Source organism: Oryx dammah, unplaced genomic scaffold, assembly GCF_014754425.2.
Source record: "Oryx dammah isolate SB20612 unplaced genomic scaffold, SCBI_Odam_1.1 HiC_scaffold_7, whole genome shotgun sequence".
Lineage (NCBI taxonomy): Eukaryota > Metazoa > Chordata > Mammalia > Artiodactyla > Bovidae > Oryx > Oryx dammah.
Window position 1 is genome coordinate 27,934,683 of NW_024070191.1, and position 26,235 is coordinate 27,960,917.

General features: G+C 45.1%; 1 protein-coding gene across 2 annotated transcripts in view; it reads right to left on the reverse strand.

Moving 5' to 3' along the window:
- FUT10 (fucosyltransferase 10) overlaps window positions 1-23,705 on the reverse strand; it is an 81,449-nt gene extending 57,744 nt beyond the window's left edge. The window contains exons 1-3 of one of the 2 annotated variants that reach the window (XM_040242913.1): window positions 23,301-23,705; window positions 15,863-16,216; window positions 8,315-8,609 (exon numbers count right to left, since the gene is read on the reverse strand). In XM_040242913.1, coding sequence (XP_040098847.1) covers window positions 8,315-8,609; window positions 15,863-15,943 — 376 coding nt within the window. In that variant the 5' untranslated portion in view covers window positions 15,944-16,216; window positions 23,301-23,705. The remainder of the gene's footprint in view (window positions 1-8,314; window positions 8,610-15,862; window positions 16,217-23,300) is intronic. The other variant, XM_040242914.1, reaches the window with a different exon arrangement.
- Window positions 23,706-26,235: the final 2,530 nt, after the last annotated feature.

The window sequence follows — 26,235 nt, forward strand, 5'->3', positions numbered from 1 at the left end:
CAGAGGCCACGGTGAGGATCTGGAATTTTAACAAGATGGGAAGTCGCTGCAGGTGTCTGAGCAGAGCTCTGAGAATGGGTTTACCTTCTGGAAAGATTATGCGATAATTATTTGCTCAAGCAAAAATGAAAAGTCAATTATTTTAATTGAGACACAGTTGATTTACAGTATCATGTTAGTTTCAGGTATACAACAGAGTGATTCACAAGTTTCATACATTATACTTCATTTATAGTTATTATGAAATATTGGCCTTATTCCCTGTGCTGGACAGTATATCCTTGTAGCTTATGTTTTTAATACACAGCAGTTTGGACATGGGGCTTGATTACTGCAAAGATGTACATATGCAGGCAGATACACCTATACATATTTATACATACGTCGTACATCACATGTGATCTATCACTCAGTTACGAGCTTCTTTTCCATGTTCGATGTTGCTGCTGTCCACACAGTCCAAAATAAGTCCATTTCTTCCTCCACCTCCTAAGTAAATATTAACCTGGCAAAAGCAGTTACCATTACCTGCATTCAATAGGCAGGACCCAGAAAAGTCCGGTGGCGCAGAGGCAAAAATGAAGGAGACCTGGGTTCAACCCTTGGGTAGGGAAGATCCCCTGGAGGAGAAAATGGCAACCCACTCCAGTTCTTGCCTGGAGAATTCCCATGGACAGAGGAGCCTGGCGGGCTACAGCCCATGGGGTCGCAAAAAGTTCAACATGACTGAGCACGCGTGCGTGCGTTCGCACACACACACACACACACAGAGGAAAATCAACCTCCAGAGAAAAACCACTAATAAGGATTGACTCATAATGGCTGATATCAGCAGAAATTACCCCTGAGAACGGTTCACAGATGCATTACTCATGAAGTCTCAGGGACACTCTGTGCAGTGCAGACATCCCCACTGGCAGAATTCACAGAGGGAATGAAGGAGAGCTTGTTCTACAACTCATGGATTCCTCAGCGAGGTCAAGAATACAGAAAGGGGTGAGAGAGGAGCCTGTGAGGAGATGAATAAAGCGCTTCCATGAAGAGGCCTGTTGCCCTGCTCTGAAAATCCTGCTCCAACAGAGCTCCCTAGAGAAATCTGAAATATGTCCTTGAAATTTGGAGACACAGAGGACGAGTGCCTACTTGAGGAACTCAGGAGGGTGAGGATCAGGTCCGACCGCCCTCTCCGATACGTCTCCCCCGGGAATGGTGATCTGCCTGCATGACAGAGGAAAGGGGGACGGCTGTGCTGTGGTCTGCCTACACCCCCGAAGCTCCTCCCACCGACACATGTGAGCACGTGGGGAGTCTTGGGTCCTCAAAGAGCCCTAGGCAGACACAGTCCAGCAGAAAGAAGCTGGATGCGCTGCAGGATCCAGGAGCTAGGAAGCCATCCCACATGAGTACCCTAAGCAGAGATGCAACTTCCTGGAAAAGGACACTGAAAACGCCAGGATTCCAGCAGGAAAACTCGAAATGCCACAAAAAGGGCCCAGAATAGAAAAAGTATACTTTAATCATCTGCCACACCCCGTCAAGGCCATCCTCTCTAGCCACCTGTTGAGTTCACAGGACATGAAGCCACACGTCCAAGTAAGAAATATCCTGTCTGCTTAATTCTCCTCGCTGTCTTCATGGCATCGCGGCCAGACTCCACGAAGCAGGCGGTGCAGGATGGAGGAGGTGAGGAGAGGTTAGAGGGAGGAAAGACCTGCCCTGCAGAAGGGGAAGAACCACAGGCTTGTGGCAGTGTGAGAGAGGTCCCTTGAACAGCAAGGAGATTAAACCAGTCCATCCTAAAGGAAATCAGTCCTGAATATTCATTGAAAGAACTGATGCTGAAGCTGAAACTCCAATACTTTGGTCACCTGATGCAAAGAACTAACTCACTGGAAAAGACTCTGATACTGGGAAAGACTGAAGGCAGGAGAAGAAGGGGACAACAGAGGATGAGATGGTTGGGTGGTTTGAGCAAGCTCTGGGAGTTGGTGATGGACAGGGAAGCCTGGTGTGCTGCAGTCCATGGGGTCGCAAAGAATTGGACACAACTGAGCAACTAAACTGAACTGAACTAAGAGAGGTCCGAGCTGGGGACGCAAAAATATGTAACCTTAGGCATGGCCGTGGGGCTGAATGCTCCATTCACTAAGTTTGAAACTGTGTTTGCAACTGAAAGTGACCACACAATTATCCATTCCCTGAAAGTGAGTACAAAAGTCAGAGTTCTGCCACAGTTTCCAGTTAGGGGATGGTGAAAACCCCCTGAATGAGGTCTTACAGAATCAGCAAGAAACGTAAAGAACATGTGCTTCCAAACATAAACTTAAGATGGCTTCAAGACTTACATGTAACACACGGCACCATAAAACTCCTAGAAGAGACCACAGACAAAACACTCCCTGACATAAATCCTAGGAATGTTTTCTTAGGTCAGTCTCCCAAGGCAATAGAAATAAAATCTTTCCAAAAAAAAAAAAAAAAAAAATTCTGGTTCATAAAATCTTCAAGGTCATAAAATCCTTCGAGTTTCCATTTCCATTAATTAGGTCAGCCTTTGATACCTGAATCATTTTCCTGCCTTTTCTTCTTCAATCCTGCTGAGCCAGAGTCCCATCTGCAGTTTTCGGTGACCTACTTAATTAGAACTCGGAAGCCTCAGACAGAAAAAGTGTGCTGTATTCAATCTGTTTTGCTCAACAGACCCTATTAAAGAACTGAATTTCTAATCCAATCTGTTAAAACCATATACTGTAAGCAATCCCCAAGTCCAAATATCCAGGTTTTATTATAGTCACGAGTGCACATTCACATACGGTCTGGGGGAGGGAGCCCTGGATCGAGTCAGGGCACCTTGGTTCTCCGCCCAACTCCTGGCTGTTAACCTCTGTGTCTTCCTGACACATCCCTACCCTTCCCGAGCCTCAGTCTCCCCACCTGTACAAAGAGGAGGTTATACTCCTAGGTCCTTTCAGGCTCTAAGTCTCTGTGACTGTTTCCTGAGTGTCAAAGGTACACAAGGCATCGTGCTCGTACAGAGGGAAGGGGAGACACAAAGATGTGGCGATGCTGCCCTGTCATCATAAAAACAGAAAGAAAGAACTTCACACTCTATCGTGCAAGAAATGATATAGGACAGAAGCAAATATCGTTACCTTATTTATCTTCTTTATTCCCCATTACTGTTGCTGTGCCCGACATGTTGTAGAGGCTCAATGAAACAACATAAAAAAGGATACAAAATGCCTACAGACATTTAGAGAAGAGAAGCTACATCTAATAGAGGGGAATTACAAATACAGGTGCTACATTTGAGATGGGTTTTTAAAATAATTTTTATTATCTGGAGGGCACATTGCATAGCATCCAGGAGTTTTGTTCCCCAACCAGGGATTGAACCCACACTCCCTATAGTGGAAGCAGAGAGTCTTAACCACTGGGCCACCAGGGAAGTGTCCTTGAGCTGGTTTCTAAAAGGCCATTCAATTTCACTGGCTCCATAACACTGTCCTCTAATTTGATGCAAAATCTTAAGCCAAAGTTAGAGTCTCCATGCTCTGGTTTCAGTATATCCTTCAATCTTAATCTCTCTCTTACATGAAACTAAGCTATAGCCATCCAATCTGCTTGCTGTAACCTCAGATATTACCCATAATTTTCTAACTCCATGCCCCCAGTCTTGCTGATTTTCATACTGAAATGTCCTCCATTCCCAATATAATCCAATTCCATTCTCCTTCAAGTCCCACTTCAAATCCCCCCTATTTTATGAAGATCTTATGAAGCCTTTCCTGATCCTTCCACTCATATGTACTCTCTCCCGTCTTTGAAATCCCACAAGACTTGCTGACATTTCTCTTATGGTATATACAAAGGTGGTTCAGTGGTAAAGAATCCGCCTGCAGGAATAAGCATTCAGTCCCTGGGTGGGGAAGATCCCCTGGAGGAAGAAATGGCAAGCCACTCCAGTATTCTTACCTGGAGAATCCCATGAACAGAGGAGCCTGGTGGGCTACAGTCCATGGGGTCTCAAAGAGTCAGACACAACAGCATGCATGCACGCTAGGCTTCCTGGCAACAAGATATGTGAGTGCTTCACCTCAACAGAAGGAAATAGACAAACAGCAAAGCAACCATTACTGAATTTCTTAACATGAATGTCTCAGATAGAATGCCAATTACTCAGTAATTTGGTAAAATACTATGTTTTGTGATGATTATGATTTCAGTAGAGTAACTCCCGCGTAATTTGTAAACTTCCAGATATTTTCCCTAATAATTCAAGATCATCGATTATTGACCTTTTAGAAAAGTTTTGTCTGATTTACCTTACATTTCAAGCCTGAATGTATCCCCCTGTACTGGTTTTCCCTTCTTCATCAGCCCTTTATCCTGTATTCCAGGATATTCTTTCTATGTAATCTGTCAACAGAGTCAAGAATACCAAAATCTTAATTCCAGGTAGGCAGACCTCTTCTGACTCCCACACACGTACACACTTAACACTGTTTTATATTCACATTTTACTTTATTTTAAATAATAAGCTTATTTTTGTTAATTTTTCATCTTCTCAAGTGACACTTTAAAGGTTAGTATAAAAAATAATAATAATAATAATCAGTGGAAAAATCATTACTGAATTTCCAAACTGGTGAAAAAGTGAAGGTTCTATATTTTTCCAGAGAAAGGAGAAAGGAACAAAAAGGTACACCACAAAGGATGGGAAATCAAAATAGCTCTGGATTCCTCAGCAGTAACACTAGAAGTCAGAAGACAGGGGGACAGTGTCTTAAAATTTCAGAAAGAAAAGAATTTCCAAACTAGAATTCTGTCCTGAGCAAAAGCATCAGTAAAAGTAAGGGAAAATAAGCACATGTCGCACATACAAAGTCCCTGAAAAACTTGCCTTCCATGAACCCTTCTCAGAACACACTGAAATAAAGACACAGACTGGCACTTCTGGGGGTCCATGCTTGTGACTCTGTGCTTTTCACTTCAGGGGAAGTAGGTTCGATCCCTGCTCTGGGAATTAAGATCCCACATACCGCATGCTGCGTGCGTGCTAAGTCACTTCAGTAGTGTCTGACTCTTTGTGACCCCACAGACTGTAGCCCGCCAGGCTGCTCTGTCCATGGGATTCTCCAGGCAAGAACACTGGAGTGGCTTGCCATGTCCTCCTCCAGAGGGTCTTCCCGACCCAGGAATCGAACCCGCATCTCTTATGTCTTCTGAGACGGCATGCTGGTTCTTCACCACTAGGACCACCTGGGAAGCCCCCCACACGTTACGGTGTCGCCAAATAAATAAACAAAGACCCAAACCAAGAAAGAGGAAGATAAGACATAGCAGAAACAGAAAATCCCACACATGAGTGAAATAGAGGAAATCCCTGCAGTGATGGGCAGCCAGGTCAGTACCTGGGCACCAGACAGAAAGGATGACGGCTTAAGTGGACAGGTCAGGAATCTCTGGGAGACACTTCTTTAAGAATATCTGGGGACTTCGCTGGCGGTGCAGCGGTTGGGACTTTGCCTTCCAGTGCAGTGGGTGTGGGTTTGATCCCTGGTCAGGAAGCTAAGATCCTACATGCCTCCAGATCAAAAAAAAAAAACAAACCATAAAACAGAAGCAATATTGTAATAAAGACTTTAATAATGGTCCACATCAAAAAAAAAAAAAAAAGAATATCTGGTGCTTCTCCAGGGAAAACAATTTGTGCAGCAAAAGAAATCTTAGTATCTTAAATCATGGCTCACTGTGACTACATGAAGATATAGAAACTAGATGTTTCTCTAAAATGATGATATAACTTTTGAGGAAGAATGTGGGGCTAGGAAATGAGTGGGAGGAGCAGGGTGAAGAAGGATAGTTAAATACTCATCCTCCATAGTAAGAATCAATATATAATGCCCCCAAACTGAAAAACCACAAAGTCACAATCTTACTTGGAAATACTGGAGCTATATGTGCAGGTATAACATGTTAAAAGTTTTAAATGTTTAAAAGATAGTGACTGTGATGCGATCGCTCTGGATATTGGTTTGGAAATATCCAGTAAATACAAATTCATACCAAATAATTGCACTGCTGGGTATGAGTCCTCATGGAATCTCACCCATGTATGTGGATGCTTTATCTGTAGTATTTTTTGTCATAAGCAAGGTTTTGCTTTACTTTTTAAATTCATTTTTATTGGCATATAGTTGCTTTACAATGCTGTGTTAATTTCCATTGTAAAGCAAAGTGAGTCAGCTATACGTATACATATACCTCCTTTTTGGGAGTTTCCTTCCCATTTGGGTCACCACGGAGCTTTGAGAAGAGTTCCCTGTGCTATACAATACGTTCTCATTAGTTACAAGTTATGTGAAAGTGAAAGTGTGCGAAAGTGAAAGTCGCTCAGTTGTGTCTGACTCTTTGCGACCCCATGAACTGTAGCCCACCAGGCTCCTCTGTCCATGGGGACTCTCCAGGCAAGAATACTAGAGTGGGTTGCCGTGCCCTCCTCCAGGGGATCTTCCCAACCCAGGGATCGAACCCAGGTCTTCTGCATTGCAGGCAGAGTGTTTACTTTCTGAGCCACAGTGGAAGACCTCTTTAATACATAGTCTTGATAGTGTATATACGTCAATCCCAGTCTCCCAGTTTATCCCACCCTCTTTTCCCCCTTGGTATCCATAAATTTGTTCTCTACTTCTGTGTCTCTATTTCCATAAGCAAGTTTTCTTTTAAAACAACTTAAATGTCTAACAACAGGAAAATGGTTACATGAAGTGTGATAAATACAATGGAATTCTATGCAACAGTAAAATGGGTGAACTAGAGCTGTAAGGACACATTAATAAGCCTTCGAAAATCATGTCGGAGGAAAAGCAAGTTATAGAAAGTTAACATCATGCTATGTAGTTAATTTTTAAAACATACAAAATAACGCTTTATGTTGTTTAAGTGCACACAGACACACACACACGTGAATTTCAGAGTTATGATCTCTTCTGGGGTAAGACGGCAGGGAATGTGATGGGGTCAGGGAAGGGCTCAGAGAAGCTTTCCATTTTACTTGTCATATTTTATTTTTTAAGCGACATAGTAGGTTTTCTATATACATTACCTATATATTTTTGTGTCTTACTGAAAGATGTCTAGGGGCTTCTGTTAAAATTGGGAAAATTAAACTCATACATTTAATGTTGCCTTATCTCAAAACACCATTAAAGGATTATTTGCTCTTTAGTCACTAGGCTATGTCTGACTCTTTGGTGACCACACGGACTGTAGCCCACCAGGCTCCTCCGTCCAGGGGATTTCCCAGGCAAGAATACTGGAGTGGGTTGCCCTTTCCTCCTCCAGGGGATCTTCCCAACCCAGGGATCGAACCAGCATCTCCTGCACCTCTTTCCTTGGCAGGCGGGTTCTTTACCGCTGAGCCACCACGGAAGCCCCCTTGCTCTGGAGCCCTGGCCAGCCGTAGGGCCCACACACCGCCTGATTCTTGCTGAGGCCACTTTCCACTTTACTGAAGCTGTTGTTAGGCAGAACACTGAAGATGACCCAGCCCTACACCCCAGTCTCAGTCCTGCCACTCCAAGCCAGCACCACCACAATCACACACACACATTCACAGGCACACACACATTCACACCACTCTAAAGCAGCTGTCCTTGCACTGACTTCCTAACGTAAGTGACTAATCTTGCTTATATCCCGTTGAGCCTGCTAATCTGTATTCCCCCACACCCACCATCACTCAGTGTCCAAGAGTTCCATATTTCTAACAGCTGCTGGCATCTCGCCACCTCCACCTGGCTGGGTCTGGCGGCCCTTCAATCCCAACATGACATATAATCAGCCTGGGGGAGGGATGAATACCAACTTGCTCTAGAAAGCTGATGTGGAACACTCTTTTTATTTCTGACTAGTGAAATAAAAGATACTGTGCTGAGTGTGTGTCCAATGACACATGTGTTACGGTAATCAAAACCTCCCGGCCATCATCACAGATGATATTCTGAATTGGTATCTGCGGTGTAACCCATACCCAGTTCCTAACTACCAAATCCAGTGAGCGTGGTACGCAACTGTGAAAAGGTGAGAAGAAACAGTTCTTCTCCCCCATAATAAATGCCAGGTGGCCCGGCCCAGCACCCGTCTGCTGGTGCAGCTCACACATTTATCGTATTGGCTCAATGCTCAGGCCTTCTCCGGGGCAAGTGTAGGGGTTCAGGCAGGCCACGAGCTCCTCCTTGGGAGGGAAGCAGTCGCTCAGCTTCGGAGGGGATGTCAGCAAACACAGAGAAAGTCAGAAGCGCCACCTACCATAGAAGAGGAAGGCTCTGGTCCTGTGATGGTGGAGGTAGGTCCGGTTGATGGTGAAGAAGCAAGCATCCGCCCCGCACTGGCCGAGCCTTCCGGTTTCCCCGGTCAGTGGGGACCACCAGAGCATGACGGGGAAGCTGTCAGCTGCCAATGTCTTCTTCCTGTTCAGGGTCAGTCCTCCTCTCTTAAAGAACGGATGGAGGTGGAGAGGCTCTGCTTCTATTTCTGCACGTCCATCTTTCAAATGAGAATTTTTAAACTTCTGGCCTTCAAATTTTCCCAACTCAACCACGACCTAAAAGAGATGATGACATATCATCACCAGTGTCAGACTGTTTACAATTTCCTTCTGCATATTTCCTAGGCATCGTGAGGGTTTAGCTTCTTGAGTGCATGCGTGCTAAGCCACTTCACTCATGCCTGACTCTGTGGGACCCCATGGTCTGTAGCCTAAGAGGCTCCTCTGTCCATGGGATTCTCCAGGCTAAAAAGACTAGAGTGGGTTGCCATTTCCTCCTTCAGAGGATCTTCCCAACCCAGGGATCAAACTTGATTTAGCATTGTATTAGCCTCCTATTGCTATTCTAACAGATTATCACAAGTTGAGCAACTTAGAATGATACAGCTTTACTATCACAATAGTAAACTGGTTCTGGAGGTTAGAAGTCTGAAATGGTCTCGTTGGGCTAAAAGGTGTTGGGCATTTCACCGACGAGGACAGGAGACTCCAAGTGCTAGGACTGCACGCTGTCCTAGCATCGTGGACTGGACTCTTAATGGACTGGACTCTTGCCATGGCCCTGGAGGCAGATGTTCAGGACAAGGCAGGGTGGCGGGCACTCCACTCCCATTTGGACGGACTTCTTACCCATGTCTCTGTACCCCAGCAGCTTCCTTCCCTGCCCCCTAAAGTCTTCCATTCAGTGTGTGGAGTCCCCTCAAAAAATAAAGAAAAAAAAAATTAAGGTGTTGGAAGGGCTACAATCCTTTCAGGAAACTTGGACAGGGAATTCATTTCTTGGTTTTCTTTCAGAGGCACCCACAGTTCTTGGCTCGTGGCCCCCTTCCTCCACCTCTGGAATCAGAAATGCTGCCTCCTAGGACTTCCCTAGCAGTACAGTGGTTGGGACTCTGTGCTTCCACTGCATGGAGTATGGGTTTGATCTCTGGTAGGGGAATATGGACCCCACATGCCTCACGGCACGACCAAAATAAATAATACATTTTTTTTAATTAAAAAAAAAAAAAAAAGAAATGCTGCATCTCTCTGACCCTTCTTCTGTCATTTCACTCTCTGACCACAGCCAGGAAAGAGCCTCCTCTGTGAAGGATTCCTGTGGTTCCTCCAGGCCTGCACACGTAACTCAGGGTTATCGCCTCACCTCCAGGCGTGTCACTGTAATCTTATACACAAGGTCCCTTTTGACAAGTGGGCTTCCCTCATAGCTCAGTTGGTAAAGAGTCTGCCTGCAGTGCAGGAGACCCCAGTTCAATTCCTGGGTCAGGAAGATCCCCTGGAGAAGTGATAGGCGACCCACTCCAGTATTCCTGGGCTTCCCTTGTGGCTCAGCTGGTAAAGAATCTGCCTGCAGTGTGGGAGACCTGGGTTTGATCCCTGGGTTGGGAAGATCCCCTGGAGAAGGGAAAGGCTGCCCACTCCAGTATTCTAGCCTAGAGAATTTCATGGACTGTATAGTCCATGGGGTTGCAAAGAGTCAGACACGACTTGAGAGACTTTCACTTTCTTTCTTTTAGACAAGTAAAATAACACGTCACAGTTTCTGGGGGTTAGGGTAGAGACATAGCCTCCAAAATATCTACCAACAAGGACATGTCTCTCTACTAAACACTTAACAGATACATCTCTCCTCCATTTTGTAGGCATATATAGAATCCAGAAGTGGTTGTGTCTCTTAATGAAACCTGCAAGAGTCAGGGCTATTATCTGGCTAATGCTGGAGATTACATTCTGGGGAAAGTGAATTATAAAAATCCTATTGATTTCCTTTTAGTACAATTAAAGGTGTCATGGGGCTTCCCTTGTGGCTCAGCTGGTAAAGAATCCGCCTGCAATGCAGGAGACCCTGGTTCAATTCCTGGGTGGGGAAGATCCCCTGGAGAAGGGAAGAGCTACCCACTCCAGAATTCTGGCCTGGAGAATTCCATGCACTTTATAGTCCATGGGGTCCCAAAGAGTTGGATACAACTGAGCGACTTTCACTTTCACTTCTCAAAGGTGTCATAAACATGGGTCTTATGTTTGTAATAATATCCACCATGGCATGGAGATGGCCTAAGTACTGGGCTCCTTCTCATTTAAAACTCTGTCCATAGAATTTTCCAGGCAATAATACTGGAATGGGTCATCATTTCCTGCTCCAGAGAATCTTCCTGACCCACAGATGGAACCCATGTCACTTATATCTCCTACATCAGCAGACAGATTCTTTACCACTAGTGCCACCTTGGAAGTCCAATAATATCCACCATGGCATGGAGATGGCATAGTCCTGGGCTCCTTCTCCCTTAAAACCATGTTTTTTGTGTATTTCAAGACAGTCTGGGGACTTTCCTGGTGGTCCAGTGGCTAAGACTCCATGCTCCCAAGGCAAGGGCCCCAGGTTCCATCCCTGGTCAAGGAACTAGATCCCACAGGCTACAACTAAAGATCCCGCTTGCCAAGACAAAGATCGAAGATCTCATGTGCCACAACTATTAACAAGACCTGGTATAGCTTCCCTGGTGGCTCAGGGGTAAAGAATCCGCCTGCTAATGCAGGAGACATAGGAGATGCAGGTTCGGTCCCTGGGTCAGGAAGATCCCCTGGAGAAGGAGATAGCAACCCACTCCAGGATTCTTGCCTGAGATATCCCATGGACAGAGAAACCTAGTGGGCTACAGTCCATGGGGTTGCGAAGAGTCAGACACTACTGAGCACATACATTCACGTTCACAGCCAAATAAGTAAATTTAAAAAAGAGACAGAGAGTCTGGGTTCTGGAGAGCAAGGCCATCAATCAAAGTAATCTGGAGGGCAAGGAGGGCAGAGTAAAATCAGAGCCAAAATTGCTGCCATTTCATCAAACTTTAAGGTTTGATATTCAGATGGCAAACAAATGTAATACAAACAAATGTAATACATTACAAACAAAGGTAATATATTTCTAACAGTTACAAAATATGTTAGAAAGAGCAGTATAAAAGTAGGGGATGGTCCACATCATATATAAAAAAACAAGAGTCAGACTGTGCAAAGAATAAAGCAGTTAAAAGAAGATGTATTTTCGTGTATTAACTGTTCTACCGGTCAACAGAGGAGACGATCTGTTGGCTCTCAGCAGCCAAGGGTGGTGTCTTCTTTATGCATTTGCTACCTTTGGTGTCAGAAAAGGGCCCCTGCCCACTGATGTGACGGAGGGTCTGTAACTCCCAGGGGAGGGTCTGTAATGTTCACTGGATTCTCTGAGGGATCCAAGGCCAAAAAAAACTATTAAGAGCCACTTGGCAAAAAGCCACACAGTATTCCAAAAGGAGGAAAGAGTTCTATTAGCCTTGAAAAAAGCATGGATGATTTGTGACACTGAAGTCATCATTAGAACAGTAAAACTGTCACTGAGAACTAAAAACCCTTGCCAGCAGTGTCCCTGGCACTTTTATGAATCCGCCTGCAATGCGGGAGCCTTGGGTTCAATCCCTGGGGTGGGACGACCCCCTGCAGGAGGGCATGGCAACCCACTTCAGTGTTCCTGCCTGGAGAATCGCACGGACAGAGGAGCCTGGTGGGCTATAGTCCACGGGGTCACAAAGAGTCGGATACGACTAGCGACTAAGCACAGCACAGCAGTAAGATGACTACTCCCCAGAGCGTGATGGAATGGTGTTGACTTTGGCCACAAATGCTCTATATTTTCACCCAGCCTTTCCCTGCAAATGTACAATCAGCGACTTTAAAGAATCACGCTGGGAAAGTCATGGGTATAACTTCAAAGATAAATTTTGCTCCACATTTCTGATCAACATCTACTGTGCGAGGCATAAGGTCATATCCAAATAACAGGGATTGCTTTAAGGAAAGATTGTCCTACCAAACAGCTTTTTAAAAACCGTTTTGCCTCAGACATCAGTACCAGGTGGTAAGAAATACGGGGCACAGAGGAACATATTAAACAAAACCATGAGGAGAAAATCAGCCAAATCCAAAATCTGGGAAATTCAAAATGACAAATGACCTAGTTTCCTCCACAAACCCATGATATGGAATAAAATGTGGGGCAGAAGAAACTTTTATAGAAAATAATCCACAAAACTTGAGATAAACTCAAAAATGTGGATTTGTTTATTCCAGATTCAAATCAACCTGTTAAAAGTTTTTTTGAGATAACTGGAGAAACTTTAATATGGCCTGAGACATAGATGGTCCTGAGTAACATTAATTTTGCTGAGTATGACAACAGTCATATGGTTATACTAAATTTAAAGTTCCCATCTGCAAGAGCGGTGGTTCCCCAACCTTTCTGGCACCTGGGAATGATTTCATGGAAGACAATTTTTTCTACAGACTGGGGGGAAGGAAACTGGGGGGAGGATGGTTTCAGGATGATTCAAGCACATTACCCTTATCGTGCACTTTATGTCTATTATTATTTCATCAGCTCCACCCCAGATCATCAGGCATTAGCTCCTAGACATTGGTGGCCCTTGTGTTAGAGAATCACATTAAAGAAAGTCCAAGTGAAATAATATGCCTTAGATTTGCTGTAAAATGATTTCATCAGTTATTTGTGCAACTGAAAGGTAAATAAAATTTTAAAAAAAGTAAAGATACCATACACCCAAAGAATCTACAGATACTGTATACAAAATATAGTTAAATGTGAATCAAAAACAGTGTCTCAGATGAATGACTTCCTCCAGAGAACCACAATGCTTTAGTTTAACTGTAGGTCAATGAAACATTTTCAAGTTGAGATTATTAATCATGTTATAAAATCTGTTATGGGTTGAACTGTGGCCCCGCCCCCGCCTCCCTGGCCAAATTCATATGTTGAAGCCCTAACCCCTCCCATCTCAGAATGTGACTGAACTAGGAGACAGGGTCTTAAAAGAGGCAATTAAGTTAAAAAGAGGTCATCACAGTGGGCCCTAATCCAATATGACTGGTGTCCGTATAAAAAGAGGAGACAGGGATGCAGAGAAGTATAGGAAGAGGAGCATGTGAAGACCTGGGGAGAAGACAGCACCCACAAGGCCAAGGAGGAGCCTCAGAGAAATGCCCTGCTTGCTGACACCTTGACCTTGACTTCTAGCCTCTACAACTGTGAGAAAATAGATTCCTGTCGTGTAAGCCACCCAACCCAGTCTTTGGTACTTTATATACGGCAGCCCTAGCAAACTAATCCAGGATTCATGACATGATTTTTTTTTTTAGCCTTCCTTTTCCCTACCTACATGGTAAATTATTTCATCTTGCCTAGCCTACAAGCCAGTAAAAACAGGAACGGTCCTAAATATGGAGCTCTCTACCAAGGTCACAGGTGCACAGCCTTGTACCAAGGGCACAGATGTGGACCCCTGCACCAAGGTCATCTCTGGAACTGATTAAGCACCATAGCAAACATTGCCAGGAGCCCCTCTGACCTTATAGTAGGTAAAAATACCTACTCTCTAGCATCCTAACCAATCATCTCATGTTACCCTTCCAGCAGGAATTTTCTCTGTCTTGAGGCTATAAAAATTGGCTGTGCTGTGCTATGCTTAGTTGCTCAGTCATATCCAACTCTTTGCAACCCCATGGACTGTAGCCTGCCGGGTTCCTCTACCCATGGAGATTCTCCACGGAAGAATACCAAAGTGGGTTGCCATGCCCTCCTCCAGGGGATCTTCCCACCCCAGGGATCGAACCCAGGTCTCCTGCACTGTGGAGATCACAAAAGGAGTTGGCTCTCCCTTGAACCTGCCCACTGTCTAACAGCGTCTCCCATGCTAATAACCTCTGTTCTCCTTCCATTCTGCCTAGTGTCTGGAAATTCTTTTCCAACCTGTGCACAGACTATGACACTAAATATACAGGCATTATATTTGTTCATTTTATAGTGTTCAAATAAAAATAGTATTACAGCAACCCTGAACAATGAAGTACTCAATGTATCCATGAGGACTGCGTAACATCCCAAATCAGACCGCCGATGGCAAACTGCAATCAAGATCCAGGCGAAGGTTCAGCTCCAGTAAACACCCTACTACCTCTTCTATTCTGGAAACTTAGAGATGACATGCCTACCAAAAGCATGGTAATTTATTCTGACATCAAAAGCAAAATTCTTAACTTGTACACAGGCATTCCTCAAGCCTGGAAAAGAGGTCAAATGTCTAGTAAGATCAAAGCTTTTTCATAATTTCCCACAGAATGAAGCAGAAAACTGCAGCCTTTCCAGCTCAAGCAGGTCCTAGATCCTTACCTCCAAGAGAGACAAAATGAGAGCCAGGGGTCTGCTCTGATCAGAATCTCAACCTGGCAGCAGAAGGTGTTGGAAACAGCACAGACTACCTGCCAAAGTGATGGTATAAGCATTCGTTCACTCAGTCCTAAGCAAAGAGAAGGGCAATTCTCCAGAATAAAACGCCCAGAGGACACCGTCGTCTCCATCAGGCCTGCATGTGAACTACTCACATCCACGAGTAACGTTTAAAAGTCCTTTTGGATTTTGAAACAGACAGGAGGGGTACAAGTGGGGGCTAAAAAATCTGAACTCACATTTATACTTTTACCTTCACTGTGAAATTTTTATTTTACTTTGAAATCAGCAAATGAAGTTCAGAAGAACCAACCATATGAGATAAATGGGAAGGACTGAAGAAATGCTTCAGTTCATTCACCCTACTACCAACAAATGTATTAATGCCGACGTTTGTGTTCTGCAGAACGAACTAGGTTGTTCTTGGAATAGTCACTGCTTCTTCAAGAATGGCATCTTTCAGGAGGGGTCATGACTTGGGAGGAAGTCATCCAAGCTAAACCTTCGTCTGGATCTTAACTGCAGTTTGCCATCAGTAGTACGATTTGGGCTGTTACGCAGTCCTCATGGATACATTGAGGGCTTCTTTGTTCAGCGTTGTCTTGAGCCAACAAGACAGACAGGGCTCTACTAGAACCAGGACTCCGGGACTTCCCCGGTGGTCCAGTAGCTAAGATTTCACCTTCCTATGCAGAGGTTGTGGGTTCGATCCCTGGTCCAAACCAGGAAACAATATTGCAACAAATTCAATAAAGACTTTAAAAATGGTCCACATCTAAAAAATCTTAAAACTAGGATCCTGTGAGTCACAAACTGATTTCCCAACTCACTGATCTTGTTTCTACCTACCACATCCACTCACTAAACCTCAATTCCATATGTTATAAAAAGAAAGTATTTTTCTTGCCTTAGAGAGAACATCCTGACCCTGAGAGATGAAGCAAAAAGTAAAGTCCTTGGCGAGCATGGGATGGGGGTGGGGGTAGGGGAAGAGGCCCAGGAATCAACACTACACGACCCAAGCTCTTGGTACCTGGAGCGTGATGAGCAGAAAGACAGTAGCCGTGACGCACAGGCAAAATGCCAGAAGCTTCCCCCTCTGAATCCGCACCATGCTGCCCTGCCCTGGGTGACTGCTAGAGGGCGAGCCTGGTTACCAGGTGTTCTCGAGTCGGCCCACAGACCAAGACAACTTCACGTGGAGGAACCATCTGCATGCCAATTTCCTCCGCTGCTGTTCCTGCTGGGACCCGGGCTCCATGAAGGACTGAGATGTGAGGTTCTGAGGGCGCCTGGCTTGGCATTGAAAGGGAACAGCATGCAGTCTTCTTAAACTATCATCAGAGCAGCTGGGGATTCTTTAAACCAGAAGACATCCAAAAAATATCTGTAACAAATGAACAATAGCACAGGAGATTTTATTAATGTAGTCTTGCAGGGCTGCAGTGTAGAAACGAAAAGCTTTAAAACTAAAAGGAATCTTTGGGATCATTTAGACCTAACACCTCACTCATAGATAAGGACACCAAGACCAGAGAGATGAAGAGACTTGCTCAAGGTCATACAGTCCATTAGAGGAGAGTGAGAGATCGACAATCAGGTCCCGAGACTAAAATGATGCTTCCACTTAATTTTCTTTGCCATCAGACCTGAATTCCAAAAGTCACTGACATGTGATCATTTCCTTTCGTCTAAGTTTCAAAAGAACAGACAAGTGGAGCAGAAATAGCCGTGACTGTCCACTCAGTCCTGTAACAATTAGGGAAAGAACAAACGTTTCAGGCTTTGCTCAGAAATGGCAGATGATTGACTGACCTCAGTTCCCGCCAGGGAAAACCACTTCGGCCACAACATAAGGCATTGAGGTTAGTGCTTTATTTGCTTAGTCTTGTACAGCAAGTGCACTAAAGCAGTGGATTATGCGGGCAATATGGTTCTCTGGATGTCTTGAAATAAGGTGTCCATCCCTCAGATATGGATGGTCTTTTCCAAAAGCTTTTCAAATGAACTAAATAGTCCCACAGAATGCCTCTTATTCCTGGGGTTCCCTGAAGTCAAACATGCTGAGCAAAGTACACCGTGGAGTTCAGAGGAGAGCAAGGATCCACATTTCAGAGGAAGGGGGTGCTCCAAGGGCCTGGTCCTAAGATCTGACTGTACACCTCTCAGATATGGAACTGAAGATCCAGTGAGAAATACAAAAGTGATACAGAATTCTGCTTTAAAACCCCTCTCACCCATCTATCTTGATCAACTTTTAAATAGCCTGGGCTATTTCTTCCCCTCAGCAACAAAATGACTCTTAGTCTCTGAGACAGCCAAAAGCTCTTTTTTTTTTTTCATCCACAGACGTTTTACAATCCACAGGGTCTAAGAAAACGGGCTCTAGTCAGCCTGCCAGGATTCAAATCTCAACTCCTCAGACTGTCTGTGATTCCACGACTCAATTCCCAAAATACAGGTCATAGAGGTGCCCAATTAGGGAGTTGCTGTGAGAATTCTATGAGATAAAATTGGTAAAACACTTATTTCACAGCTTGACACAGAAGAAATACCCAATAAACGTTTGCTCTTCTAATTCTCATTCTGGGCTTCCCTGGTGGCTCAGCAGGTAAACCATCCACCCACAACGCAGGAGACACGGGTTCAGTCCCTGGGTTGGGAAGATCCTCTGGAGAAGGAAATGGCAACCCACTCCAGTATTCTTGCCTGGAGAATCCCATGGACAGAGTAGCCATGGAATACAGGGCTACAGTCCACTGGGGCACAAAAGATTCAGAGACAAATGAGCAACTAACACTTTCACTTTTTCACAAATCAAGCCAGAAGAATTTAAGGTTACAAAAATCCCTTTCATCCAGAGAATCTCAATAGAGGTCATAGCTTCCAAACGAGATGTACACAGTACGGTCAAGAGGACTGAGCTGTGGGTAAACACCCAGCACTAAAAAACAGAATCAGCTAGGGTAGATGGTCTGATGATTTAGAGCAGGCAGCAACCAACCAGGCCTTGGGGCACATCAATCTAATACACATACGGCACGAGTTTCCCAGGAATCTGTCATCAAATCAGCGGTTCCCCAACGGGGGAGGGACAGATGGACCTGCAGAGAGCACCCTGAAGGCCGACAAGCTCCAAGACAAAGAGACCCCAAGAAGAAAGCTCCCTTCTGTTTCCTCATTGCCCTCAGGGTGAATCTCAGACCCTCACTTCTAAGACAGCACCCCCAGAACACCCCTTCTCAGGCTGGAGCAGTGTGTGTTTGCTCAACCAGGTCGATAACAGCTGAAGTGGACTCACTAACCGACTCGCCTGACCCAAGCGCTGAGCTCTTGAGACGCATCGTCGGGCCGTGCCATCTGCCGCCTGGAGAGGGGTCTGGAGCTGAGAGTCACCACCGCATAGTCCTGCAAGGGCTGTCCCGTCAAAAGCAGCAACACGTTCAGTCCCAAATCATTTCCACATTCTCTGCTTTACGTTGAATTAAAATGGACAGGAGGGAGACTAGACGTCTTAGTGAATTAGCAGCCTGAGGATGTCAGCTTCCCACATGTTGGGCCAGTCCCTGGTGTGGGTCAAGGGCTTCAGCCATGGGACTCCAGTGATTTCTGCCCTGTGGTCCTGAGTGGAAAATGAGAAGCCAACCCTGGGTGACAGCCACCAGAGAGATCTGGGAAGTCTCAGATCCTCTCTCCTCTGGTAACTGGTGGGTCATTTGGGTTAATAGTGAAGTGAAGTTGCTCAGTCCTGTCCAACTCTTTGCAACCCCATGGACTGTAGCCCACCAGGCTCCTCTGTCCAGGGGATTTTCCAGGCAAGAATACTGGAGTGGGTTGCCATTTCCTTCTCCAGGGGATCTTCCTGACCCAGGGATCAAATTCTTTACCGTCTGAGCCACCAGGGAAGTCGTTGGGTTAATAATCGACTCTTAACTGAGTTTGAGGTTATGCCAGGGAGAGTCTTTTGAAGGAATATGTCTAATTACCAGACACGTTATTCACACCAAAGTGTCATTTTTCAAATGAGTACATTCCAAGATGTTTTCATTTCATAATGTATAAAATCCTCGGAGCATCCCTTAAGTAGGGGCTGCTGTCCTGGGAAAGACAGATGACATGGCAGGCAGATAGGAAAGTCTAAGGGCCTCTGGACAAAGCTCCAGGCAATTTTTAACTCATTGCCTTCGACTCTACTTGACTTCACCTACACTCCACATCTATTCCTACTTGGTGACTCCAAAAGCCTGATAAGAACTTCCCCAGCAGTCCAGTGTTAAGACTGTGTTTCTAGGTCAGGTTCAATCCCTGGTTGGGGAACTAGGTTGCCACATGCTTCTTGGTGTGGAAAAAAAAATAAATAAATCAAAAGTCTGATAACTAGGATTTCTGACCTGCTAGCATCCCCTACTCAGCTCAGAGATGTTGTTAGAATGTAGACTGGGTATCTCTCCTCTGATTAAAATCCGTCAATGGGTTTCAATGCCAAAGAGTTCAAGATAAACACCAAATTCATTAGCTTAGAAAACAAGAGTCTCCGGACTCTGCCCTACTCCTCCACCTTCTACCTGACAAACCCTTTGTTCTAGCTGTTCCTGGAATATAGTTTCTTGTTCTATGCTCTGGTCCCTACCTACAACACCCATACCTCTTTCCCTACCAGAGCCATTCTGGGCATTCAAGGCTACCTGCTTTGAGAAGCCTTATTCCACCCTAGTGCCAGGTCAGACGATATAGGGCCATTCATTGTGCTTATTTCTACTACATCAGTGGACAGAATGCTGGGGGAAGTTAGGCAACTCTTTATAGCTGCTTTATTGGGTGAATATAAAATAACAGTTAAACATTAAAAAATTGACCAAACACACAAAACAGTTGACCAGTGTTGTTAATTTGCAGAAAGACTGTCCCGTGGGTACCTGATGAGCATGGCGTGGTGGTCCCACAGTTTCCCTTTTCATCCCATTTTCTTGATTAACACTTATTTGTGTTAATGTGTTCCTCACTCTTTTTTAATGGACTGCACACTTTGTGGAGCTTTTTTTTCTTTTTAGAGTGGTGCTCTGCCTTACAGATTTCTGTCTGGGAGGGTCATCCTCTTGGACCAAGGACACATTGCAGGAGAGACAAACAGAGAATCACGAGAGAGAGAAAGGGACACTGGCAGCTGATGGAATCAAGACTGGTGATTAGGGGCTTCCCTGGTGGTCCAGTGGCGAAGGCTCCATACTCTTAATGCAGGGGTGCCAGGTTCAGTTCCTAGCTGGGGAACTAGATCTTGCATGTGGCGACTAAAGAACTCCCATGATCCCGCATGCTGCAACTAAGAGCCAGAGCAACCGAATAAATAAATAAATACCTTTTTTTAACTTAAAAAAAAAGGACTGTATTAATAAAAAAGAAAGATTAATGAGAGGATGGAAGCAGCAGCATGAGCACCTTCATTCTTCTACTCCTGAAAGTGATGCCATTCTTAAATTCTTAAATTCCAGACACAAACTGAAGCACTCAAAAGTATACAGTATTAATATAATCTCACTTAGTGGGTCTAGTTTCTAGATAAAAACAAACCCACTAAAGAACTAAATAAAAAGACTGACATGAAGACCCAAACAGAAGCATTCAAAAACAATAGGTTTTTTAAATGAAAGAGGGGGCGTCCACTATTGGGAAGATTCTGTATGACACTTAAGAGCTGAGCTTCTTTTTCCTTGGAAGGTGTTCTTTATAACTGTTCTTTCTCCAGGAAGGGCTTACTGGTTATTCTGTAACAATTTTCCTTCCTGGCAAAGATAGGAACTAAAATCCCTCAGCTGCTTTGATCATTCCTGTAATCATGAGTGAGGAAATAACCAAATAACATGATAAAATCTGGCTAATACTTCACGTGCCAAAAAACAAAGAGCTGGAACAAACAATCTTCTGGGGATCTTTATCCCAAAATTAAGTTCTCTGATCTCATGAACAGTGCCCAGGAACACTCCATAGAAAAGTCAATCAATTAAAGAGACAGTAATCAGGACAAGCTGAGTCATCACAATCTAAAGATTTCTGGAAATATAAAACAAGAAATATTTCTATATGACAATTGAGGGTTACTTGATCTTCATTCTCCTTTTGACTAATTCAGCATTAACTTTTAAAAACTGAGATCTTACTTTCAAGTAAATAAATATCTGAAAAATACTGTCAATAAAGATGAACTTAATTGTTTTTAATTTTTTAAAAAATTCACAGTCAAGAACTCTACTACAAATCTTTATTGTGTTAATAGAATGCTAGTATGTGAAATAGGTACTGGATTTCATACTGAAATCAATTCTTTTCTAAAAAGTATAATTGCTTTACAATGTTGTGTTAGTTTCTGCTGTACAATGAAGCTACATGTGGAGAAGGCAGTGGCACCCCACTCCAGTACTCTTGCCTGGAAAATCCCATGGACAGAGGAGCCTGGTGGGCTGCAGTCCATGGGGTCGCAAAGAGCCGAACACCACTGAGTGACTTCACTTTCACTTTTCACTTTCATGCACTGGAGAAGGAAATGGCAACCCACTCGTGTTCTTGCCTGGAAAATCCCATGGATGGAGGAGCCTGGTGGGCTGCAGTCCACGGGGTCGCAAAGAGCCAGACACCACTGAGTGACTTCACTTTCACTTTTCACTTTCATGCACTGGAGAAGGAAATGGCAACCCACTCCAGTGTTCTTGCCTGGAGAATCCCAGGGATGGGGGAGCCTGGTGGGCTGCCGTCTATGGGGTCGCACAGAGTTGGACACGACTGAAGCGACTTAGCAGCAGCAGCAGCAGCATACATATATCCCCTCCCTCTGGGACCCCTCTCCCACCCCCCACCTCTTACCCATCTAGGTCATCACAGAGCACCTGAAATCAACTTTTTACATTCCAAATTTAGAAAGGATTTAAATATGGGTTGGAAATGCCTGCAAACTGAGCAATGCTTACACTTACATGAATAACATCATTGTTTGTCCAAAGTATTTCCTAACTTTAATTCTGGTTCGAAATTTTTTTCAAATATGTTGTTTGCAAGAAAAAACTTGAAAAATACTTTTTTTTTTTTAAACTGAAGAGTGATGAGCCATAAGAACAGTAACAGTTGAGACTGTGTATTTAAATTCACTGTTACACACTGCCATCTAGCAGGAAGGCAGCAAATGAAGAGTCACCACAGCAAGTCCAAAAAAGGGGCTGACCTAAAAGATGCAGCCGGGCTAGGACATTGCCTCTGGCTTCAGGCAGGAGAGGGAGAAAGTTCTAACACTGAGGCTAGACTGGTGTCTCTGCCACTTTCTTGTGCAAATACCCGGGGCTGCTTATTCAAGACAGAGAGGCAGGATCCAGGTCCTCCTCTAGAGACCACGTGGGCGGGCAGGAGAAACAATGCCCCCGTAGAGTGACCTCCCCCCCCCCCCCCCCGCGCGGCCCCCCGTGGGGGGGGGGCGGTCCTCATCTTCAGGAAATGGAGGACGTAAAAGGAGAACGAGGTCCTTGCCAACTTGCCAAATTCAAAACTGCACGTAGCCCTCAACTGAAATAAACAATCCAAGTCCGGACATGAATACTACTCTTCCCGACTATCTCAGACCGCTGTGCGGAGTGGGGTGGGAGAGGGGATTCTGTTGGTGGTTGTTGGGGGTTTGGAGCCGGCAGCATGCTGGAGCCATGGTGTTAAGAAAAACAGTCATTTTGCGAGGCATTTGCTACATATTATAGAATCATTAAGAGTCCCAGGAAACGTCTTAAAATCACGCCAATGTTCTTTCCATAGCTTACATAAAATGTGTTCTATTCTGAGGATGCTAATCGGGTACCAAAATACTTAAGAAATGGCTTGCATATCGTAGGCAAAGCCTGCAGTTGCGGGGTTTTCCCAGAGCATCTTCTGCCTTAAATAGGCAACGCTCTCCCCAGCTGGACAGGCAGCCTCGCTCCTACTTCAGCACACAGTTCTAGCAACAAGTGATGCTTGACTCAAGACAGGGAGAAGGAAGCTGTTCACAGCGCACAGAGGTGGAGTTAGGTTCTGGAGTTAGTGGGGCTGGGAAGACGGTGGCGGACGGGGAGGGATGCGAAACCTTCCTTGGGGGTGTGGTGCGGGGACGGGGCGGGGGCGGGGCGGGGGCGCGGGGACCCACTCTCGCCGAGGCCCCTGCACATCACCTCCCTCCCACCTGTGCTTTTCAGCAGCCAGATGGGTTTGCATCTCAGGGAGGGTCCCTGGAAAGCGCTGCCCAAGGCTTCCCAAAGCGGACGCGTACTTTCTCAGCACATAACTCCGTCTTCCTCTCACACACACTCCCTTCTGGGCACAAAGAGGTTTCTCTAGGGCTGTGAGTTCGGCGAGCAGAGCCTCAGCTTCGGCGCGCCTCTTTAAAGTCTCTTTTCGGTTCTCCGAACCGAGACCCTGCTCCCACCAAGCCATCGCTCAGGAAAGACCCTGAAGATGGTACTCACCGCAGCGCGGAGAAGGAGGCTCGCTCTGCCGGGTGCAGCCCCTTGGTTTTTCACTTTCGGTTCGCTTCCCAGCCGCAGCTCGAGCGAAGACTCGGAGAGGAGATTTGGAAGAAGAGATAATAACCCTCAGCGTGTCCAGGCCTGGCAATCCTGGATCCGGGTTTTCGCGCGGATGCTGCGTTTAAAAGCCTGCAGGACCTCCTTGCCCGGGAAACACCCACCGGCCCCTCCCTTGCCTGTCCCAGGCGTTCCACCCTCTGGAAAGCTCCTAGGAGGCTCCCAAGATCCTCTTCTAAAGCAAGTTGTTTTAGTCTCTAAGTCGTGTCCGACTCTTTTGTGATTCCATGGACTGTAGCCCGCCAGGCTCCTCTGGCCTTGGGAGTTCCCAGGAAAGAATACTGGAGTGGATCGCTATTTCCTTCTCCAGGGAATCTTCCTGACCCAGGGATCAAATCCGGGTCTCCTGCATTGGCAGGAGGGTTCTTCACCACTGAGCCACCAGGGATTTTTGCTTCTCAAACTCTGAGCGCAACTCATTCAAAGTCACCTATCCAGGAAAACTGAGAACATTTTAAGCAAAGCAGAGGCCTCAGTACCTTTCATCAGCTGTCAGTGTTTGGTAGACTGAGCAGGATGATCACTTAGCTCTATCTTACTGGAGAAGAAAAACTGATTTTAGTTACTTGACTTCTAAATTCAGAGAATCCAATTAAAATTATCTTGGCCTAGTCTAGACCGAAAGGGATAAACCTAGAGGGGTTTTTTCAGACTTTGGGAGGGCCAGGACTAGGTGAGCGTCTAGGGATAAAAATTTGAGGAGGGACTAAGAGTCATGTACCTCCTGGGCACATTTGCAGACAGTGACTGCTGTTTGCTGCCCAGGGCCTGCCTCGCTCTCCTCCAGGCCCTGAGAGCACCAGTGCCCAGCACCTCTGTTAGCTTCTCTGTAAAATCAGGTTGATGATAATGACATCAACTTTTAGAAAACACCAAACACAAAGGGAGAGATTGATAAACTGGATGTCATTAAAAGTAAGTTCTGTTCATCAGATGACACTATAAAGATAATTAAAAACAACCCGGGGAGTAGGTGAAGATATTTGCAATAGATTTATCAAACAAAGAATTCATATTCAGAATATAGCAACAACAGCTACAATGCAATAAGGAAACACAATCCAGTAGAAGTGGGCAGGGAGGGGACCAAAGACACACAGCATTTGACCAAAGTGAGATCCAAAAGCAAATGAATATAGGAAAAGATAGGGCTTCCCAGGTGGCTCAGTGGTAAAGAACCCACACCACCTTTGTGGCAGAAAGCGAAGAGGAACTAGAGAGCCTCTTGATGAAAGTGAAAGAGGAGAGTGAAAAAGCTGGCTTAAAACTCAACATTCAGAAAACTAAGATCATGGCACCTGGTCCCATCACTTCATGGCAAACAGATGGGGAAACAATGGAAACAGTGACAGACTTTATTTTCTTGGGCTCCAAAAAAACTGCAGATGTTGACTACAGCCATGAAATTAAAAAACACTTGCTCCTTGGAAGAAAAGCAATGACAAATCTAGATAGCATATTAAAAAGCAGAGATATTACTTTGCCAACAAAGGTCTGTATGGTCAAAGCTATGGTTTTTCCAGTAGTCATGTATGGATGTGAGAGGTGGACCATAAAGAAAGCTGAACAACAAAGAACTGGTGCTTTTGAACTGTGGTGTTGGAGAAAACTCAAGAGTCTCTTGGACTGCAAGGAGATCCAACCAGTCCATCCTAAAGGAAATCAGTCCTGAATATTCATTGGAAGGACTGATGCTGAAGCTAAAGCTCCAATACTTTGGCCAGCTGATGCAATGAGCTGACTCATTGCAAAAGACCCTGATGCTGGGAAAGATTGAAGGCAGGAGGAGAAGGGGACGACAGAGGACGAGATGGTTGAATGGCATCACTGACTCAATGGACATGTGTTTGAGTAAATTCCGGGAGTTGGTGATGGACAGGGAAGCCTGGTGTGCTGCAGTCCATGGGGTCGAAGTGACTGAACTGAAGTGAACTGACAGGAAAAAATAGTGCTTCCCAGGTGGCTCAGTGGTAAAGAATCTCCTGCCAGTGCAGGAGACCTTGGTTCAATCCCTGAGTCAGCAAAGATCCCCTGGAGAAGTAAATGGCAACCCACTCTGGGAAATCCATGGACAAGAAGAGCCTGGTGGGCTACAGTCCATGGAGTCACAAAAGAGTCAAACACAACTGAGCATCTGAGCACGCAGTTAAACATGCTTATCTGCTTTAGTCATCAGGGAAATGCAAATTAACACTATAATGAGACACTACTACACACCCACCACAATGGCTACAGAATTTAAAACATAACACAGAGCAAAGGCCGAGCTGTGGAACACATGGAATGTGCATACTTAAGTGAAAGTGAAGTGAAGTCGCTCAGTCGTGTCCGACTCTTTGCGACCGCATGGACTGTAGCCTACCAGGCTCCTCTGTCCATGGGATTTTCCAGGCAGTAGTACTGGAGTGGATTGCCATTTCCTTCTCCAGGGGATCTTCCCAACCCAGGGATTGAACCCGGGTCTCCTGCATTGCAGACAGACGCTTTACCGTCTGAGCCACCAGGGAAGTCCTAGTGCGTGCTTGGTGGGGTGTAATTGTTACAGCCGCTTTGGAAAACTTGTCTATCAGTATTCACTACAGCCAAATATGCACTTATTTTGTGATCCACAATTTCACTCGAAGGTATACGTCTAGGAAACATGCATATGTATGTACATCAAAAGACGGGTATATATGTCAAAAGACACGAAACACGCCGTGACATATTTAAAAGAACAGACAGCATACAAAATATGGCTTTTGATCACAGTAGAAACCAATTAAATCAGTAACAGAAATATTCTAAAATATTTGGGCGTATTTTGGAATATCTCCAA